The 13,080-nt window shown below is 52.6% G+C and overlaps 4 protein-coding genes across 4 annotated transcripts; 2 read left to right on the forward strand and 2 right to left on the reverse strand.

The window, feature by feature from the left end:
• Window positions 1-1,588: 1,588 nt before the first annotated feature.
• Window positions 1,589-3,673, forward strand: Z519_06069 (uncharacterized protein; the record flags this gene model as incomplete). Its single annotated transcript, XM_016763809.1, has 1 exon — window positions 1,589-3,673. One exon carries the CDS (start codon window positions 1,589-1,591, stop codon window positions 3,671-3,673), a length of 2,085 nt encoding a protein of 694 aa, XP_016620133.1.
• A 238-nt stretch (window positions 3,674-3,911) lies between these two features.
• On the reverse strand, window positions 3,912-4,942 carry Z519_06070 (uncharacterized protein; the record flags this gene model as incomplete). The annotated part of the gene is made up of 2 exons (XM_016763810.1): window positions 3,912-4,159; window positions 4,210-4,942. 2 exons carry the CDS (start codon window positions 4,940-4,942, stop codon window positions 3,912-3,914), a joined length of 981 nt encoding a protein of 326 aa, XP_016620134.1.
• Window positions 4,943-6,168: 1,226 nt separating this feature from the next.
• Window positions 6,169-6,723, reverse strand: Z519_06071 (uncharacterized protein; the record flags this gene model as incomplete). The annotated part of the gene is made up of 3 exons (XM_016763811.1): window positions 6,169-6,403; window positions 6,478-6,564; window positions 6,662-6,723. The coding sequence occupies 3 exons, from the start codon at window positions 6,721-6,723 to the stop codon at window positions 6,169-6,171; spliced, it is 384 nt and encodes a 127-aa protein (XP_016620135.1).
• A 963-nt stretch (window positions 6,724-7,686) lies between these two features.
• Z519_06072 (uncharacterized protein) lies at window positions 7,687-10,683 on the forward strand (the record flags this gene model as incomplete). The annotated part of the gene is made up of 1 exon (XM_016763812.1): window positions 7,687-10,683. One exon carries the CDS (start codon window positions 7,687-7,689, stop codon window positions 10,681-10,683), a length of 2,997 nt encoding a protein of 998 aa, XP_016620136.1.
• Window positions 10,684-13,080: the final 2,397 nt, after the last annotated feature.

The raw sequence follows: 13,080 nt of genomic DNA on the forward strand, positions 1-13,080 counted from the left end.
ATTATATAGACAGTCCTAGGAAGGCGAACCAAATCTCAAGAAATTAATTCCATTAGAGCTGACGGGACTTTTTCCTAGGCAAAGGGATGCCTTACAACCGTCCTAGAGCAAGATCCGTTGGGAAAAGAGGTCCGAGTTTCGCCATGGCCATGGTTGATTCTGCACCCATAGTAGGCTGAGCAGGGGGCAATCTTGGCTACGTCTGACATATCATCAGTTTGAGAGGCCAAGAGCATGAAAGGATCGCCTCTTCTTGTCATTTCGTCTTCTCCGGCGGCGCTCTGGCAGCAAACTCGTCTCTTTTCCACACCGACTACCGTGCTCAGCCTTCCTTGGAAATGGAGACGGGAGGCGGGATTCGCACGGGCTATACTCCACATGCTATCACTAGAGGGTAGCGGTCGGTGTGATCTTCACGTTGATTTGGTATGGCTCAGGAATGGAACATGAAGCTGAGTCATGTTGAAGCAAAGAGGCCGGGATTGCGAACAAGATGTTGCTGGCTGCTGCTGTTTAGGATGCTGACCCAGAACCTTGTACAAAGGGCCGAGGAAAAGCGGAAACGTGGAGGAGAGAGCAACCCTTGTTGACGAGGTGATTTCTCTATCCAACAGACTTCTCGAGAGAGGCAAAAGCCCATGCGTGAGGTGTTGGACGCTATTCTTGCACGGCAGTAGTAGTTGGAATAGAGCGCCGAGATGCCGTGGTCAGTATTCTCGTTGCGTAGCGCTGAAATGCAGCATCATCCAGAGTCGTCAGTTATGGTCAGACTGTCAACCATCGCTTCATTTTTCATGGTTGCTGATTGGCGGTGGATATATCTAGTCGCCAGTAATTGTAGGACCCATTGCTGAGGATCCCCTTGCTGTTCTCCCAATGACGAATATTTGGCGACTGACTGCCTACGTAGGCAGCACCTAGCCTGGATGTATCGAGCAATGAACGTTGCGCCGCACTGTGCCCCTGTTGTTGTAGGATTCAAGTGCTTGACGGTGTGCCATTCCGTTTACACTGGGAAATTACCTAACTAGTCGACAATGGGCAATACCTTCAGTCTGGTTTGGGATTATAGTATATGACAGAAGTCTTGGGCGACTGGCAGGGCTTGTTCATAGGACAAATCAGGCTGTTTTTGTGCTGACAGATATTAGGTAATGGTATGTCGTGTGAATACTGACTGGCGCCATGATGGGATTGGATTGAAGTCATCACCATAATCACCAGTGCTGCCATCAGGTGCCAGTAGTGGTGGTGGTAGTACTTCTAATGGTGGTGGTGGTTGTTGCTCAGAACCTTACTCGTCGGAATCTTGGAATCATCGAGTCGGTGCGAGCCCAAAGAAGCCTAGTAGCCCTCCTGGTTCTCCTGCCCTCACTAGCCCCCAGGGCGCGCCGCGGAATCAACCAACGCGCGGAAAGGCACGACGAAATTCCGATGCAATTTTCCATGACGGCAACTCCGTACTCGTCTCCCTCACACACATGAGCCTTTTGTCAATGTGTAGCATCCTGCTCGTCTCCTACCTCGTATCAGCACGCCATCTTTGCCCGCATCCTCGCCGCCTTTAACGGCATGCGCTGATTCTTACATGGAGTTTGTACCTCGGGGATGGCGATCATGTTATTTGCCAAACATCAAATCCTGCACCCACCTCTTCAGCCGTCAAGTCAAGACTCCCCGAACTCTCTCCTCTACTCGCCGTCTTCTATCCAGTGCGGCAGCCGAGCTTGAACAACCTCATCCGGAATCCGTACCTCGCCCTGTGCTGCAGGCAAATGTTCCTCTACAGGATCGGAGACAACTCCCTTTATCCCCGAGTCCACGCGCTGAAAAGGAGAATCTCAATCCCACACACCTTCCCGTATCCTGTCCTGGCTGTGGCGCACTCACCCAAGATGTCGATCCTGGACAGGCGGGTTTCTATTCATTGTCGAGAAAAGCGGTGGTGAAATACCTGAGAAGCGTCGAGGGCACGCGTCGACAGCCAAACGAAGGGCATCTGGGCAGAGATGAGGCACTGTTCCGACCCTTGCAAGGTTCACAAGATGAAGGAAGTCAGCAGAATGAACATGCGATAATTCAGCCTGAGCTCCCAATCACACCTCCTGTCTGCGATAGATGTCATTATTTGATCCACGACTCTCGTGGTGCCCCGATTGCACATCCTTCTATTGAAGCAATCGCAGACTCGATCGCGGAGTCTCCTTTCGCCAAAAACCATGTCTACCACGTCCTTGATGCTGCAGATTTTCCCATGTCCCTCATACCGTCGATCTACAAGAACTTGTCTCTAGCGAGACCTCGAACGCAGAACCGTAGGTCTCAGCATTCGTTTTCTTCCCGGCCCTCTGTATCTTTCATCATCACCAGGGCCGATCTACTAGCACCAACCAAGGAGATGGTGGACAGCATGATGCCCAAGTTTATCGCCACACTGAGGACTGCCATGGGTCGTATGGGACAAAAGCTTAGACTGGGTAATGTCCATCTAGTATCGTCTAAGCGAGGATGGTGGACGAAGGACATCAAAGAAAGCATTTGGCGCAGAGGTGGCGGTAATTGGCTCGTGGGAAAGTTCAATGTCGGGAAATCCAATCTCTTTGAGGTCCTTTTTCCCAAGGGCTCACACGACAGAGCGCCTGTGTATGCAGACATTCAACGACAGCAGGAGATCGAATCTACACATAAATCTACCGCTCCCACCTTCTTCTCTGAAAAGAAGTTGTTGCCCCCTCCTCAGCCGGAAGTTCCTTTCCCGCCCATGCCTTTGGTATCTAGTCTACCAGGCACGACAGCGTCTCCAATCCGACTTCCCTTTGGCAATCATAAGGGAGAGCTTATTGATATGCCGGGTCTGGAGCGCGGGGGTCTGGAACAATATGTCAAGTCCGAGGACAAGGCTGACCTGGTGATGACACACCGTCCCACCGTCACTCAACACATCATTAAGCCTGGCCAATCTCTGCTCTTGGGAGGGGGACTAGTCCGCATTACGCCACTCCTTGATGAAAACGACCGCAGTACTACCATGCTGGCGTATCCCTTTGTTCCGCTCAAACCCCACGTGACGTCTACGGAGAAGGCGTCGGGCACGCAAATACAAGAGCGCGAAAGCGGTGTGGAATCAATCCTTGTGGAGGGGACAGGGACTCACATATCTTCAGCCGGTCGATTCAAGTTGAGGACTGATGTCACAAAGTCCAGAGCCGGCTCCATGATTAGAGCTGGGGTCAGCCTTGAGAAGTTGCCATTCCACGTCTATGCAACCGATATCCTCATTGAAGGAATCGGCTGGGTGGAGCTGGTTTGTCAGGTCAGGAAAAGCAAACGGGCACATCAGTCTGAGCCTCCTACAGAAGATTTTACCGCATCAAGTGGTACAGAATCGGGCGTACCCACGGCTCAAGGCCTTTCGATTGGTACAACCACGTTTACTCCTTTCGGGCCAATCCAAACAAAAGACGACTCGACACAGTCTTCGGGTTTTCCCGAAGTCGAGATTTTCACGCCAGAGGGCAAATACATTGGCCAAAGAACCTGTCTAGATGTATGGCAAACGTGGAATACAGGAAAACCCAAGACAAAGAGAGCTGCACGTCCTCGGAAGCCGATGAGCGGCGCAAAGAAACGAGAGAAGATGCGCCGCAGGGCTGCCCTTGTGACTGGAACCTAAAGCAGCGAGTCCATATTCGCTAAAGAACTCTGTGAATATCTCCAACGGGTCTTCTCGCCGCCGGCGGCTGGTATTCGCCTCGCTTACTCAACCCCCGAGAGAGACACAAATGCAATCGAACCCATCCATCGATGAACCGCAATATGATATGTTATCTCCCACTGTCAACGGCGTTGCTTAGTGTCCTCGGACCAAAGATCAAAAGGAATACCCGTCTTCTGCACTTCCTTGCCTCGGCTTACCCTGTCAAGATCACAATTTTACCACGGGCGAGATTCTTCTCCATAGTATCATGTGCTTCGACGATGTCATCCAACTTGAACACTTTTCCGATCTGGACTGGCAAGGTGCCTGCCTCGATTTGCTTGAGCAAGTCGTTGAGAGGAGTCTCCTTGAACTCAGCTGGGCCACCAGAATAAACTGTCAGGCAGACAGTATGCGGAATTAGCTCCATCGGGGAGACGTCCTTCATGGTCCAGCTGTTTCCTGCGAGATGATCGTCAGCTTGATTCAACCAAACCGGAGGTTGTTCATACCAACAATGCCCGCCATGCACACAATCCCACCTGCAACCGCACACCGCAAGGAATCCTTCAGAGTGGTTGTCCCTACTAATTCCAAGACCTTGTCAAACTTCTTGTCCTTGACCTGCTCAGCGACGTTCCCATCATCGACAATGACCTGATCAACTCCACTCTTGTGCATCAGTTCAGCCGTGGCTTTCGCAGCATTCCTTGTGGTACCTGCAACAAAGCAGCCGTGGTTCTTCGCAATGGCCGCCGCCGCCAACCCAATGGATGTCGTGCCCCCGCGAATGAGCAGACGATCCGCGCTCCTCAGTTTGAGGGCTTTGAATAGACATCCGTAACTCGTCTGCAGCATTTCTGGCACGGCGCCCACGATCGTCCAGTCCAGATCTGTGTCGAGGCCTTGCGTGTTGTCCGCCTTGACGCAGGTGTACTCGGCATATCCGCCATTGAAGTCGCGACCCATGCCTCCCATTGCAGTGGCAACCTTTTGACCGATCTTAAATTTGCCTCCCGGGCACTTTTCAACAATCCCGGCCGCCTCTATCCCCAACACGCGGGGAAATTTGACGCTGGGACTGTATCCCTGGCGAGTGAAGAGTTCGGATCGGTTGAGGCCGAAGGCCTTGACCTGGATGAGCACCTCGTCCTGCTTGGGCATTGGGATTGGAAGTTGTTCGATCTTGAGAACTTCGGGCCCACCTGCCTCGTGGATCACGACGGCTTTCATTGTCGTCTCCATTGTATGAACTGTTCCCTCGGATGCTAGGGGAGGGCTCTCGAGGTGGAAGTGATGATTTCGAGTCGACAAGTAATTGTACCCGGGTTTAGCAACGTTGAGGCAGGACACCTGGGCAGCAACCTGATCTATATACTCAGCGTTCAAAGACGATACTGGCACCCTCACAGCAAAGCTGTTTTTCCCCTCCCCGTCTGCTTCTGTAGGGTGGGATCCCGAGCTCTTAAGCCTCGTGGTTTCTCCTAGGCACACCGAGGATAGCTCTCTCTCCTATGTAACCTATACCCTTTCAAAAAGCGAAATCCCCTTGGCCGGAATTGCCCGGATTGGACGCCGTACAAAGTATTATGTATGTACAGGGTAGGTTTAATTATCTGATTCATCCAACCCCCCCGATATCGAATTGGGAGTATCGAACTTGCCTGCCCCAATACCTAGGTAGGTACTATATCGTGGGACTTTGTCTCTCTGTATCTATATCTGTATCTAAATGGGCAATGGAGATGAACGATTTTCGCGCTTGAGAGAGAGGCGGGGGTCCTGGTGTGAAGAATGCACATACTCCAATCATACGTTTACGAAGAATCAAGAGTATTGCATCAACAGGTCTGTATTTCTCATGATAATTCTTCCCCGGCTCGGGTTCGGATTCAGGTTCGCTTCGGTGAAACCAATCAGCTTTCTCTGCTGATGTCTCCTCACGCTGCTGGTATGCGTAGGTGCCGTGGGCGTGTGCCTCAATGCGGATTTTGGCCATCTCCAGTTCGGAACCGCAGTGCGAGATCCTTCCGACTCCTGGTTGCGAACTCTTCTCCAGTTCTATTCAGCTAATTTCGACAGTAATCACCTTAAAAGCAGGGCCAACCAAGTCGTTGAACGACCAGAGAAAGGCAGACATATCACGCGTCGCCAAGGTCTTGTTGCCGAAGTGCAAAACAGCGAGAAAGCGAACCTTGTCGCTGTTCCATTAGGATTAGAGCGATAGAGTACTCTCTAAAGATGCATCCAACAAAGGCAGTGCCTTCGCTTTCTCTAGGCCGAGAGGGGCCTGATTGTATCCCAAACGCCAAACAGCCTGAACTCTACCCAATGCATCATAACACAAAAGGGATATATGCTTGCAATACCAAAGCCAAACAAGGTACGATTCCATCCATCATTGATGTAGCAACACCGCGGGTCAGCATGAGTGAGCAATCAGGAACCAGCCGCCACGTTCTTGTAATATCTCATCCTGTCCCGTCTGCTCTCTGTGACGAAGGGGACCTCCCTTGCTCGTCACTGTCGCCAGAGCTGTCTTCTTCTGTTTCATTGTCTTCAGCATTGAACGGTTTCCTCTTGGTGATCATTTGGCTCTGCTGCCGTCTGTGTTTTGCCTCGAGTCGTTTCAGCTTTTCATCTGCTTCACGCAGTTTTGTCTCTAGTGTCTCAAGTTCATATTGTTGGGAGAGGACTGTGTCTTGTCTGCATTTGAAGACGTCGCTGTCAGCTTCGATCGGCGAACAAAGGAAGGGGAAGAGAACAGGGATATGGCGTACTTCTGAACCACAGATTCCTCCAATGCGCCGATACCGTTGAGCTTGAAAAGATCATCGAGGGCGGCAGAGAAGTCGAGGGCGATTGTTCTGAACAGGTGTTTCTGGTTAGCATCTTGGGAGACCTCTGGAGACCATTGTCTGCCTTGATGGCTCGATGGATCCGGCTGGGGTGGTTGAAGCTTACGATTGGGGCCGCCCGTTGGGTTGCCAGCCTGCGTCGGGGTTGGTTTCGTTGGATGTGCTCATTGTACAGGAAAGTCGTATGTTCTATCGTGTGAAACGGCGGAAAGGAGGACAACGAAGGGCGAAAAAGCGAAAGATGTTGAGATATTGATGTATTTGCAAGGCGTATGGGATTCGGAGTCGTACAGGCAGCAGCAGATGAAATGAACGGATGAATCACTTGATCGAGGTCAAGTGGACGATGCCTTGAGAAACAAGCACAGCACTGAGCCTCAGGCAGACTGGTTCGTGCCGTCTGCCCAGGTGCGATGGAGAAGTAGCAGTCGTGATTGCCTGTCTGCCATCTGAGGCAGACCAAGGGCAGACCGCATCCTTTGACGAGATTGTCGCGCCCAGCATCTTAGCAAAAGGGGCAAGAAGGGGTTCACCGGTCGAGATGGTCCCAGCTTCGGTGCCAGATGGTCCCTAGAGAACCGGGCAGCACTGGGAGAGTTTAGGGCGCACGGACTACCGAGTACCTAGAGGCCTTAGGCTTTCTCACCATGATTGGGGCATGCCGATCCCCGGTCTCCAGCCTCCTTAGCCCCAGCAATTGTTTCCCGCCGCCTGAAACTTCTGGCCACTGCTGGGAACTCTGGGCTCCGAAAAGATCAAGAACGTTCGGCTAGGCTAGGACCACCAAGCACCAGTTGAATGACCTGCTTAAGTTCCGGCCTCTTATGGGGTGCGCCGTGCACTGTAGCGTCTGTCTGCACTTGGTAGCGTGTGGTCGCATCAAACAATTTTGCAAATTTCAACAAGTGAGGCCCTTCCCTAGCAGTTTTCATTTCGTGTCACCGCATTTTCCTCCCTCTCATCTCCACCACCACTCTCCTTGTGCCTCTCGCGCCCACGATCGTCCATAGACGCGTCTCTGGGGTTTTGATTCCTTCGGGCTCGTGGTTTCACTTCCCAAAAGGGGCACGCTTGGGCTCGGTCGCATCTCCAGCCAGAGCGACTTTTACATTCAATGACCGCGACGATGGGATGCCTTCATTAAAAGCCTATACGCCTTATGAGACACTCGCGTTCTGCCAGTCTGTCGCCCACCATGGTTCTGATAGCGCTGCCTTTGAGGGCATCTCGACCGCCTTGAATGCCAACCAACTGATTCGAGAGAGCGAAACATATGATGAGTCGCGCTTGACTGCCGCAGCGCTGCAAGCACTATACCATGAGCTCCTGGTTGAAGAGAAAAATGCCCAGGCTCCTCCTGCGGTGAATGGCGACAACGGATCAAATGGCACAAATCCGCGAAAGCGGAAGCTGTCCACCTCGCCAGCTCCCAGCCCAGCTCCGGCCGAAGACGACGACAGAGATGAACAGAGACTACTCCAAGCACTGGTGGACAAGCTCTATGCTCGTTTTAGGGAGAACACCATAAAAGAAATTCACCAGGAAGAGGAAGAGTATCTCAGATTGCAGGCTGAAATCGAGGAGCTGGAGAAGGCTGAAGAGGATGATAAGAAGCGACAAACCGAGACTGAAGGAGCGAACAAGGCACATGTTGAACCGTTGAACGCGACTGCAGAGGCCACCCCTAAGCCGCCAGCAGTTCAAAGCAGTACTGACGCCACAGCCGCAGCGCTGCCTACTAGTCTCGAGGCCCGGAGAACCGAGCAGATCGCGTCGAGTGCGACAAGCACTCCAGCAGCAGATGCAGAGACCTCGCCTGCGTCCATTCGCAGCAGCCTACAGCAACCTGTAGCAGCTGCTCGTTCTCCCGCGCCCACAACTCCCATCATTGCTCCAAAGGTGTCAGCAGAGCCTGCTCCGCTGAGACCGACGCAACCGCCTTCGGCACATCCTCCGCAACGGTCGCCAGGAGCGTTTCACCGTACTCTTCCGGTCCCTTCGCCTCAACGACCAAATTATGGTGCTATCAATCCACAGCATTTTCAGCCTGGTCCCCAGGGTCAACCTGTACCGGTATTACCACAGTATGCGGGAGCCCCTCACATGCCTCCTCCAGCAGAATTTCCTCCTCAGAAGCGCGGAGCTTCGGCCTCTGGCCAGGGGAGAGGCTCGCCCGTTCCAATGCAGCAGCCTCAGCAACCATATCCAGGATATGCTGGGTATCCTCAACAACCTCCCTGGCCTCATATGCCTCCTCAGTACCCTCAGCCTCCACCATACTCCACTCCGCCATATTACATTCAATCGCCGACTGGGCGCCCTGCAATACCATATTCAACTCCACATCATCCTGGATACGCTCCATATCCTCAAGGCGCTCACATTCACTACCAAGGGCCGCCTCCCCATCCTCAAATATGGCCGTCGCCACAACCTGGTCAACCATACTACGGCTATCCCGGTGCTGCGAACGTGACACCGGCTCCTAGGAGCGATTCGCGGCAATCACCGCAAAGGGGTAGATCGTCAACTCCGTGGAAGAGACGTTCTCAACTACCCGGTGGTGCTCGACCACTTAGCCCAGCTCGGCCAGAGCGTGAGGTTAGTCCGCTTACCGACACGGAATCACCAACTGGGACAACAAGGGGCAGAAAATCTCCCGGCAAGACAGATCAAAAGGGCGAGGAAAGCAACATATCCGCACGAGAAGTCGCACAGCCAGCTAGAGGCAGACAAGCAACAAGCGCAACCCCAAGCGCATTTGCCGGGTCGCGATCACAGTCCCTTGCTTCATTTACGTCGGATACGCCCACGGATAGGCGCAAGAAGGGTGGGCAGGCTCAAAAGATCAAAGCCGAACCCAGCACTCCCGCTCCGATACCATCGGATACCGAGCAGCAAACCCAAAGAACCAGCAGTCGACGTGGAAGGCCTCGGACAAGTACTGCGACCTCTAAAACCGATCTGATACAACCAATCACCGCTTCAAATAAACGCAAACGTTCAGTTGACCGCGACTCTACAACTCCCCCAGCTTCACTTCCCGCGCAGGTACCATCCCCAACAGCCGCTGCCACGGCACCTTTACACGCTCAACCCTCTGTGCGCCGTCAAATCTCGCTTTCGCTGTCACACGATCCCTCGCTCATTAGTGTGTCCAAGAGCTTCGCAAAAACGGCTCTGCTCTTGCTTAATGAGATTGTCTCTCACAAACTCGCGAGCATCTTTGCCAAGCCACTTTCCGAGCGCGATGCGCCGGGATATAAAGATCTTGTATTGAAACCTCAAGATCTGAAGAGCATCAAGGCGGCTGTAACGAAAGGCGGGAAGGCTGCCTTGGCGGCGATCGAGGTGTTTGAAGAGAACACTGGAAGTAAATCTGCAGGAGGAAACGACGGAGACGGTGAACAGACCTCGAAGAGCGGTGCTCCTGCAGCTGTGACAACAACACCGACTATAGCATCGGATGTGAACTCGGTAGGGGGGGAAAGGGCACTGGGAAATGGCGTCTACATCCTGAGGGCAACGGAAGACCTCGTCCCTCCCAAAGGGATAGTGAACTCGTCACAGCTTGAAATGGAGCTTGTTCGCGTGTTTGCAAACGCAGTCATGTTCAACCCTTTACCCAGCTCAGAGCGAGGGTTCGGCCGCTCACTGCGCCTAAGAAAAGGAGGCGGGGACGTCGCTCCCCCCCTTAAAGAGGTGGAAGAAAGAGATGGCGATGCCGGAGCGGCAGAGAGCGAAGAATCAGACGAAGGCAGCTATGGCGAAGAGGGTGGCATAATCTCTGATACACGAGAGATGTTTGAGGACGTGATGACCACGGTTAGGAAGTGGAAAGAGCTTGAAGTTGAGAGACTTGGAAACGTGGGCGCTGGGTTGAACCCAGAGATTGATCACACGGCAACTACTCCGCTTCCGTTCACGTCAAAGTCGGCGATCCAAGCCCCAGCACAGGGGAGTAGCAGTGGATATGGAAGTGCGACTGCGAGCGTCGTGATCAGCGCAAACCCGAGCCTCAGACACTCTGAGAGTGTCGAGAAAGACGACGAAGGAGCAGGTCCGAGTACACCTGCGGCATCAGGAACAGGAACGGCGAGGAAAAGGAGGCGCATTGCCGACGGTTAGCGGCCCATTTTGATGTGATGAGCACTGTTACGAGCACGACGTCGTAGAATTGACAAGAGTCTTGAGCCCTGCATACGACTTCGAAGTCAGAGTGGACTGTACCTACCTAAGTGACGGTGAGCTTGTCGAGCAATGTCAATGTTCTCGCATTGGCGTGTTGTGAGAAATAAACATCGACTTTCAGCAAGGCGTAAGTATGACGAGGACCAGATCATGAGGTTCCGCAGCTTTGGATAGAGATGACAGGATCTTGATTGAGAGTGATTGTCGCGAGTGAAAAGAGAGGTTCATAGTCCGGAGTATATTCATTACTTTACTTGGATGTGGTCGCAGGCCGAGGACAAGTTGGTATGTATGTTGTCCTGATGACATGAGAAACACCGCCCAAGTGTCGATAAGATGATACCGTCTGTGCTAGATCGATGTATGTACGGGAGTATCTCTGCCCATCGGACCACCTTTACCTTCGTGAGTTACAATGAGGGCCCCGTGCGCTCTCCTTGGATCAAAGTCGGACCTTTTTCAGTCATCTACTCACTCAGATGTTGATTCAAGCGCGAGAACTGCCAGGTCGCGGGGAATACATTTCATGATTGCATTCGCGCATGATACCTACGAGCCCTCGAGTGTTCAACCTACCATAGCTGTTCCACCGGGAGCCGGGCACGGCATTCCCGTTCAGAAGTCCTAAGCACATTAGGTCCATAGCCACGGCTCTCCACCGTGGGAGTTCCAGCTGAACAACTGTGCGCGGTCAACCAGTTCAGAAGGTACAAGTAGGACCATAGCCACCCCTCGCCAACACTGGAGAGTCGCCTAAACAGGAAAAAGAACAGGAAGGGAAAAAAACCTTAGTCGCCAATAGAATTTTGGCCTTGCATGGACGTACGTACACGTACATATGCATGAATGGGCAGACTGTTCGAATCGGAGGGAAACGGCCTTCCCGGACTGGAGCACTCAGAACATGGCGCATAGTGTAGCCGGACCTGCGTCGACGCGTATAATAATCGGAATGGATAGCTATTGGATGGGCCCCTTCCGGAAGATAGAGACTCAAAAACTCAATTGACTATTCCGGACGAGGAGAAGAGATAGAGAGAACGAGGAATCATAACACGATAAAGTATCTCCCCTCTGTGGCGGATAAACTCAACAAGAAACATGTGTCCCGGCTGAGCCCCCTAACTGGTGGGTAGTTGGGAATCAGAGAAGAGCAAACACATGCTCCAGGAAGTGAGCAGGACAGAGCACATGGTGGGACTTTGGCAATGCCGTGCTCATCCATTCCAATGGGAGGTCTGGAGGACTTAAAAAAAACTTGTCTTGCCTCTCATTCAAGCTTGATGCAGGAGTTGATCCCGGTAATGGTGCTCTGTGAGGGTCTTCGGGATAGACGATCAGTCTCAGTGCATAATCGTAATGAATGGTGACCGAAAGATAGGGTTGATCCTCAGCTGTCACGACAGCTCGAGTTGTCCTTGCGAGAGATGGCGACAATTTCTGAGCGGCAAGGATACAACCGCGATAGTTGTGACCGCCGCAACTGATCAATACAAGTGTCAAGCCTTGGTAACAGACCAAAAGGCCGCGTCACGCCTTGACCGGAATTCTGACGCGAATTGCATGTATCTTTGCTCATCGCAAGGAGCGCTGAACTGGGCGTAGGGTACCTTTCGGCCAGTTTCAGGCTGCGCTTCCTCGCCATCCTGCTCGTTCCACCATCAAAGGACACTGGATCGACTCTATTTTTTGCACGAGTCCTGTTCGGCGAGGAAGGCTGCACTCGTCCTTGCTGTGGGGTTCTGAAATTGGGTTCGACCTGCAGTGAATGCCAAAGAAGCGACGGCCCCTTTCGCAGAGCGATCGCTGCCCGAGGATAACCTTATCTCGGAGTTGAGATTGCAAAAGATTTGGCACGTTCGGTAAGGGGGCTGAAATTCTCCGCAGTCGACGAAATTTCTAGTGTTTCAGGTTTTGACGAAGTTTGGAGACCCCGATCATCCCAAAGACAAGTCCCTGACCAAAGCTTTATCAATCAGCTGATGAGGATTGGGATATGGGCCGCTTCATATCACCTAAACCGTGATGCTGGTTGCAGATGAAGGATTATCCCTGAAGCTGCCGGAATTTCTATCTCCCTGCGACATAGGTAGTAAATGGATACGGTGTGCTTGCACTGGTGATCTCAAAGCTGAATTTGGGTTGTGTTGCGAGTCTGCGTTCTGCGGAGGTGTAATTTTCGTTTGCAGCGACCTACATACCAGACCGGTCTGAAACTTCGCACTTCTAGGTTTGATAGACGCAACATCCAGCAATGCCAAGTATTTTGAGGGCAGAGCAAGACCGGCGGTTGCATGCCAGTTCACGGGACACCCTAGCTTGGTGACACCCAGT

Source organism: Cladophialophora bantiana (genome assembly GCF_000835475.1).
Source record: "Cladophialophora bantiana CBS 173.52 unplaced genomic scaffold supercont1.8, whole genome shotgun sequence".
In the NCBI taxonomy this organism is placed as follows: Eukaryota; Fungi; Ascomycota; class Eurotiomycetes; order Chaetothyriales; family Herpotrichiellaceae; genus Cladophialophora; species Cladophialophora bantiana.